Raw genomic sequence first — 8,069 nt, forward strand, 5'->3', positions numbered from 1 at the left:
GTGGTTGCAGACACGGAGGGGACAGTGGGCACAATGGATGGGGGTGTGAGACAGAGCTCTGTAGAGGATGGAGATGGACCTAAGATAAAATACATACATACATACATATACACATATATTAATTAGACACTTTGACCAAATTAATTTCCCATTAGGTGTAATTCTTATACTTGGAAATTTGACAGTCTTTCCCTCACCTGATGCATTACCCACAGTTGAGCCTGAGGATGTTGACTGGCACTGGGCTGATTCTGTGCCTCCAAAGTACTTTAACAGTGCTCCTGGGGAAGTTTCACATAACTTACGAGTTGATGTAAAAAAGAATATGTTTATTTTATTCACATAAATTAACGTGCTTCGTCAAGAGGAGGATTTTGAAGTTAATACAGTGTTTGATGGAAAGCAAGTGGCGTTGGTGTAGAATGGGGGTGATGTGACTGATCGATGGTGTTTTGGTGATGATCCGGGCAGCAGCGTTCTGGACCAGCTGGAGTTTATGGAGGAGCTCGTGGGGAAGACCAAATAAAAGGGAATTACAATAGTCCAGGCGGGAAGTGACCAGAGAGTGAACGAGGATAGCTGCGCTGTTGGGAGTGAGTGAAGAGCGGAGGCGGTTGATGTTCCGGAGGTGGAAGTAAGTTGTTGATGTGGGTGTGGAAAGATAGCTGTCGAGGATGACATCCAGACTCTTAGCCTGTGGGGAAACAGAGTAATTGTTGATGTTGAGGGTGAAGCTGGGATGTTTGGAGAGGGTGGACTTTGTACCAATAAGGACTAAATTCCACTACCAAGACATGCAAACATACCTTTATCTTGGTGTTTTTCTCCTCTTCCTCTTTCTTTTCTCTGCCCCTGAAGGATATGTCCTTTTTTGTGACATCGTTTTGCATTCACCAGTGCTTTCAATGAGCAGTGCGCACTGCCCAGCAGGAGGCACACATTACCGCTGTAGTGGAGCTTTGACAAGAGGCAGCAAGAATCACTCGGCTGCAGCCCCCTTTGACATAAAATCGTGTTTTTGTACAATAATATATCTTTGATCATGTAGAAATCATCACTCATACATGCAAAAAATAAAAAGAATCATTTTTGTCATTTGCTCTTGGGGGCCCCCTGGTAGCCATGGGGCCCTGAGCAGACGCTTAGTTCGCTTTTGCCTTGGGCCGGCTCTGTGTGTGCGTGTAGGATGCTTAGTAGCCTATGCAGTGTCCGTGCATTTAACAGCAATCTGCTTCAGCTTCACATTTGGATAAACATGTGAATCATTTCTGCTGCAAGAAGCACGGGATCAAATGGTTTCATCTCACGACGCTTCTTGCAAATAACGAGACTCGTGCACTGGGATGTGGCCAAAAGGCAACCTGGACCTTCTAAAACCACAGCTTGAAAAAAATAGTAAATTCATGCAAAATATCACCAAGTTCAGTGACGATTTTATTCACATTAGCTTAGGGGATAACAAATCCAACAAAAAAAAAAGATTAAAACATGACTAACCAGAGAGGATACTTTATACAAAAGGCCTTTCAAATGTGGTTTGCACCATTGGACCTTAAATAAGCTCATGAATGAAACATTTGTAAGGGCACTGTTTTAATATTGTGTAGAGACTCATTTAAAAATTATCAAAACTGAGGCCGCAGTGGATGAAATAACCCAATTTTTGAACCTCTCAACAGTGAGGGTCGAGCTCAGATATCAGATCTTCCCAAAATATATCTCAATCTGTCACCTGAGCAAAAGCAGCTTTGCATAACAGCAAGGCGAGATGATTTGTTAGTGGTGGTATGGAGCCGGCTCTGGTACCAGTCATCCAAGGTGTCCGGCGTGAACTTAGTTTGAAAATGAAGCACATGACACGAAACTGTAAAGAGCCTCTACAACTGAGAAATAACTCAGAACTGCTTTCTGTATGCGTTGAGTTGAATTAATTTAAAATGAATAAATTAAGATGGCCGGGCCTTTAGGTATTTGCAAAATGACACAACGTTTCAGAACGTGGACTGAATGGACTGAACTGAAGCCATTTCAAAGATAAATGTGAGGTGTGGACTTTCAGCTCTAATCCTACGGATTAAGCAACTATAAAATAACTGTTCAAGAGGTGCAGCAGTTTTTAAAGGCTGAAAAAGCTATCTTGACAAACTCTCAAAAGGCTTGTTGGTTTTGATACTTGCACATAAAACGCTTGCGGTTGCAGGAGCGCAAAATTACCAATCAGCTAAAAGTCTAATTAGTATAATTAATTAGCTTGTGAAAATGAAGAGACCTTAAAAATGGCTCCAATTCTTCAGCACTTTGATACTTTCAAATGAAACCTTGTAGGCTACACGTGTGACTGCTTAGATTAAGAAAAAAAAAAAGAAATGAAACACTGCCATATTTTCTCCTGTGTGTATAATGTGCCCAAACGTGTCTGGACTTTAGAAGGCTGGCCATTTAATAAGGCAAGACCATTTAATAGGAATGCCTTAAATGTTGGAAGCGCTTGGACTCGTGTTAATATTTTAGACTCCCTTTGAAATACCATTGTGAAGTAAACTCAGTTAGGCTCCTCCCCCTGCCTCGGTGCAGCATTTAAAGCTTAATTTATGGTCTTCCATAACGTCAATTAAACGACAGAGAAGCATAAACTAGGACTAAGGCCTCACATGGCCCAGTTTCTAGAGCTGTCTCTTGCTGGGTCCTGAGGGTGGCTTCCCTGTTGGTTTGCTAGGTTGGGTTTTTAGTGCTTTTGTTTTACCTTGGCCAGTTTTTCCTGTCGTGTTTATTTGTGTGTGGGTTTAAGATATTGTTCATCTACCAATTGGGTTGTTGATTTTGTTTGTTCTGTTGGATTTTTGTTAAACTCTTGTTTTGCGTTCTAGGAAGTTTCTTTAGTTTCAGCGTGGACTGGGTGTCTCCAGATAGGAGGCGAGGCACCGTGGTGAGGACCTCACATCTGCATGCAAGTAGGCACTGGGGCACTTTCCCAGTAGTCTGCCTCCCACTGAGGCCCCAGCCCCCTGCTTTTAGTCTTCTGTTATAATTATGAAGATTTTGTTTTGTAGTTGGTAATTTTAGTTAATTTATGTGACTAAAATTACCTTTCTTATATTTTGAGTCTGCATTTTCTTCTTTCCCAGCAGCTTTTATCCCTCATGTCATCTAGGTTTAGTTTTAATCACTGGCAGTATTATTTCAATAGACTTATTTTCTCATTTAAACCTACTGTCTCTGCCTCCTCAGTCCTGAACTGTGTCGTTGTTCCACCACTCTTTGTCACACATGGTACAACTTATTTGGATTAAGGCCAAAAAAATATATATATATTTTTTTAAATGCCTGCATGTTTTGGCTGGTTCTGATAGAGAGAACATGCAGATCATTTGTGAAAACCCAAAAGTGTGAGGCAGTATAAACAAGACCAATATTTACAGTGATTTACCCAAAAGCAAAAACCAACATTCATCACTGAAGCCAAAATTAGGACAGTCACGTAGTCACCATGTGTCTTCGCAAATCATTTTCTCATACAATCATTCATTTGCCCCTTGTTGCGCATTCTGAAAAAGGAACTTCACTTATTTTGCTTCAAATTACTTTGCACCTCCATTAAAGAACATGTACTATGTTCACTCTTGCCATCTCCGTCGCTCACCACCAAATATCGCTGCCCATTTGCGCGTTATCTCCAGGTAGATTGTTGGTTTATTGGGCAGATAGTCCAGGTACACCGTTCGGCTTGTTTTAGGAATTGCCATTTCAATCTGAGTCCCCTCGTGCCACTCGTTAAAAGATGTGACAGAGATAAAATCAGGCCTGGCTTCTAGCGCTGCACTCAGCGAAGTCTCATAGTATTTGCCGTTGATGCGGTTTCGAGTGTTCTGAAAGTTCCAGGGTCGAATGCTTGTGTCAATATATCCTGGGCCCACACTTGGAATGAATATCAGGTTGTTATCTTCGCAGAATGCTTTAATAGAGTTCCAATTACGCTGAGTGGAGCCATAGGAAAAACCATTAGTGGCGAAGTAGGTGTAAAGGCCATCAAACCCTGCAGTCAGGATGTCCCTCTTATGCTTCTCCTCGACCAGCAGGGCGATGAAGATGGCGTCGTACGGGGTATCCCTGATGCTGTTGCTCTCTGTGTGTTTCAGCAGTTTAGCCCACTGCTCTGAGTTCATCAGATACGAGTCATACACATAAAAAAGTGGAAGGAGTTTGCCAGTGTTCGTCTGGTACTTGAAAAACGCCGGGTGCTCACCATATCTGAGGAGACGAGAGGAACAAGATAGAAATGCTGATGTTAAATAGTAAAACTGGTGCAAATAATCTCATTACTGAGTAAAATAATGCATCATGACAGAATGACTCCACTGAGAGAGTCAGATCATGGTGGAAACACATCAGTACTCACCTCTCAATGATGTATCTGACATTAGTGAACATGTTGACTTCGTCTCTTCCTCTGTATGGTTCAATGTGAAAAGCAACCTGCAAAAAAGAGAGTGGACAGAAAAAAAAAAGCTCCACATCAACCATTACACTCTATCTTTAAAATATCAATGTTTTCTCGGGACTCATTACAGCTGAGCAACTGCTGATCACCTTAATGTGGTACTTATGTGCCGTCTCCAACAGCAAAGGCATAATCTCATCTACTGGATCACCATTGTCATCCTTCATCTTGGGAGGATACCAGGAAACAACAATAACACCTGAGAATGTTAAAATGAGAGTGTATTTAAGAAAGAGAAGAAAAAAAAGTTTTATGAACAAGGGATCCGTTATATATGGCTATAGTTTTCCCATCGCACCTGATGTGCTACTTTCCACTGCTGCTGGTGTACATTTATGGTATAATTTTGTGCCTCATCGTGATATCACTGCATCATGACATCGCAATCAAACAGATTCGGATCTTTTATCTGACAGACTTAACAGGCTCTAATCTCTGAGGAGTCTCATGACTCTAAACAGAGATTTTGAGTCGTGTTTTTCTTACCGATTGCTGCTGTGCGCAGCTGCTGCATATGCGCCTCAATAACAGAGGGATCCCTGGAACTGTAAGCACCTAAGGAGGGGTAGAAGTTGGACCCAATGTCATCAGGGGGGGTGTGTCTTCCTTGTGGATATCCCTGAGCCACCTTCAAGTCCCAGTGTGGAAGCTGTGGATGGTCCCAGTGGATGTATTTGCCATCAAACTTGGGGTTACCAAACCATGGATAGTAGAAGGCATGAAGATAGTAGTTCGGAGGCGGGAACTTCCTCAGTGTGGCTTCCAGCTCCAAATCCTTGTCCGACTGAACGGAGTCATTCATTTTGGTCTTGTCAGAGCGACTGTTGTCGTCTCCTTGGATCTGTGGATCATTCTTTCCGTTTAGAAACAGCGCGACACTTTCAGGGCCGCTGAAAGGAGAATCCTCAGGTGTGAGCGCCTTTAAAACCACCGTTACGATGAGTACAAGCAACACCAAAGCAATCAATGTGATGCAAGATTTGCGTCTAAACCTTGCCATTCTTCACTTAAAGCTTGAAGCTTTCCATAGTTCATGGTTGAGTCAGCAGTGTGGGATTGGTGTTGGACACGGTCCACGTGGAACTTAGACTTGGATCAGCCTGGAAAAGTTTAAACATACAAGAGATATGTGTTTGACAAAAGAGAACCAACCAACAATTGTGCAGTGGCATAAAATGCTCAATATGGGTAATAAACATTATGTGAAATAGGAGCATTATGTGGAATTGTAATTTGGGCTTGTGATTTACCATAGCATGTGCTACTTGTTAATATGCGGTTTTTCTTTTTTTAAATGTAATATAACAATGGAGGCCGCTAAATTTTAGCAAAAGTTGAATCCAATACAATTTCCCCAGACTGAAAAATATAGTATGTATATGTGCATCGTGGGAATTCCTTATTGCGTCACCAACAGACCAAATCAGAGATTCATTTTAACACAATTACATCCTGACCAGATATTAACCAGTTAAATGGCCATTTGTTGCTGCTTTTCTTCCACTTTCACTGAGACAAGACATAAAGATCAGCAAAGTATCACGTTTTAACTCGTGCCTCGAGCATTTCCAATGTTTTGGAACACGCTGTGCTCCGAATGAGAGCACACGCGAACATGCAATGGAATAAGACGGATAGCTGGCCAATATGGTGTGTTACTCTGTGCTGTCATTGAAAAAAAGTCATCAAGAGTACTGAATATTCAACCATCTAATGCAGCGGAAACACAATCAGCGAGCTTATAAATGTAGTCACCTTAACTCTCCGGTCCTCGAGAGCCGCTGCCCAGCAGGTTTTTGATATTTCCGTGCTCCAACACACCTGATTCAAATCGATGCCTCATTAGCTGGTTTGTGCAGAATTTAACACTCTTTTGAAGAGCTCAATTTAATCTGAATCAGGTGTGTTGAACAGCGGCCCTCGAGGACCGGAGTTTGTGGTCCCTAACCTATGTCTACCTGAACTTCAGCCTTGTCAACAGCAGCCAGCCATGACAAGGGTTGACGCATTAGCATTAACAGCTCGCTGTGCCTGCGACAAAGCTATCTCAGTCTGATATCTAACATCAAACGCACCCGGTTGTACAGCTTGTTATGGAACAACCCTCATTCAGAAGTTTGTTCTAGGAAACATTAAAGATCTTAAACCGATTCTGTGACAGAGCAACCGTTGGCTGTCACTCACCCATAACATATACAAGGCTGATGTCACGCGTCCTCAGCAGCCAACAACAGTTTACCTGAACCAGGGAGGGAAATATCGCCCCCACACGTCTGGAGGGTGTATTACATGAAACATGTAACATGTAACATGAAAAATAAATCAGGCTAAAACTGTATCAGAAATTGAAATATATTCATTTTTGTAATTACAATGTACTTATCTGGCATTGTATTCAGAATGTAATTACACGAAACGTAGCTTTAACAATGATGCAATGTTGATAATTAGGTAAGCAAAGCCAATGGGAAACAACAGATTTGACTGATCGTTTGTTTCTATATAGGCCTAACTGATGATATTTGATCAATTGATGTCTACAAAATCCAGTCTAGTCTAATCTACAAAATATGTGTGGGCACAAGAACTTACAAAGTGCACCACACATGTTGTAATGAGCCAAATGTGTTAGGCCAGAACATGAGAAATGTTATATGTGTCTGTGGATTTATGTCTGCACTGGAGCCACAGTCCCATATGAAACATGGGAAGGGTTCTCTCTGTTTTTTGAGCAGTCAAACTTCAAAAGAGCAATCAATGAACTTCAGACTTGTCAACAGCAGCCAGCCATTACAAGGTTGACACATTAGCAGCATTATCCTCTTAAAAGCAAATAACCCGCTGTGCCTGCGACAAAGCCATCAGTCGGATATCTAACATCAAACACACCCAGTTTTATGGCTTCAACAGCTGTTTACATATTATGGAGGTGTGGTGGCACAGTGAGTCTGCACCAACGTTCCCAAGGTTTATTGTGCTTCATGAAAGAGAGTAACAGCACTAGGCTGCAACTCTGAAGAAGTCTGAACTTACATGAGTACTCATTCAATTCATTTCAATTCAATTCAATTCAGTTTTATTTACATAGCGCCAGATTACAACAATTGTCATCTCAAGGCACTTAAGTAATATAGTCCAATTCAAGCCAATTGGAATTCAATTCATTGTAATCATAATCCAATTAATTCATATAGAGCCAATTCAAAAATGTATATCCTAGCTAAGGAAACCAACAGATTGCACCGAAACTTGTCTTCAGTCCAATCTCCCATCCTGAGCGTGCCTGTGGCGACTGTGGAAAGGAACGACTCCCTTTTAACAGGAAGAAATAACTCATCATGTTTATGTTTATGTTTATGCATTTAGCAGACGCTTTTATCCAAAGCGACTTACAGGTAGGCAGATAGGGTAAGGGGGTCTTGCCTAAGGACCCCTACTGGAGGTAGTACCTTTCATGTACATGTGCAAACACTCCACCTTTGTATTTGATGATGTATCCCCTACATCATCAAATACAAAGGTGGAGTGTTTGCATGGAACAGATAATTCTTACTTCCTGGCTTAGCCACCT

At 41.7% G+C, this 8,069-nt stretch overlaps 1 protein-coding gene across 3 annotated transcripts; it reads right to left on the reverse strand.

Moving 5' to 3' along the window:
• Window positions 1-3,588: 3,588 nt before the first annotated feature.
• Window positions 3,589-6,697, reverse strand: manea (mannosidase, endo-alpha). 3 transcript variants are annotated; one of them, XM_072365537.1, is made up of 5 exons: window positions 6,683-6,697; window positions 4,985-5,598; window positions 4,588-4,697; window positions 4,397-4,473; window positions 3,589-4,248 (listed from the first exon to the last, which is right to left on the reverse strand). In XM_072365537.1, exons 2-5 carry the CDS (start codon window positions 5,496-5,498, stop codon window positions 3,615-3,617), a joined length of 1,335 nt encoding a protein of 444 aa, XP_072221638.1. In that variant the 5' UTR covers window positions 5,499-5,598; window positions 6,683-6,697; the 3' UTR covers window positions 3,589-3,614. The 3 variants fall into 3 exon arrangements, with proteins under 3 accessions (XP_072221638.1, XP_072221637.1, XP_072221636.1); XM_072365536.1 differs by lacking the exon at window positions 6,683-6,697 and adding an exon at window positions 6,574-6,659; XM_072365535.1 differs by lacking the exon at window positions 6,683-6,697 and adding an exon at window positions 6,254-6,269.
• Between the last annotated feature and the right edge of the window lie 1,372 nt (window positions 6,698-8,069).

Source organism: Leuresthes tenuis, unplaced genomic scaffold, assembly GCF_036924035.1.
Source record: "Leuresthes tenuis unplaced genomic scaffold, fLeuTen1.0.hap1 SCAF_15, whole genome shotgun sequence".
In the NCBI taxonomy this organism is placed as follows: Eukaryota; Metazoa; Chordata; class Actinopteri; order Atheriniformes; family Atherinopsidae; genus Leuresthes; species Leuresthes tenuis.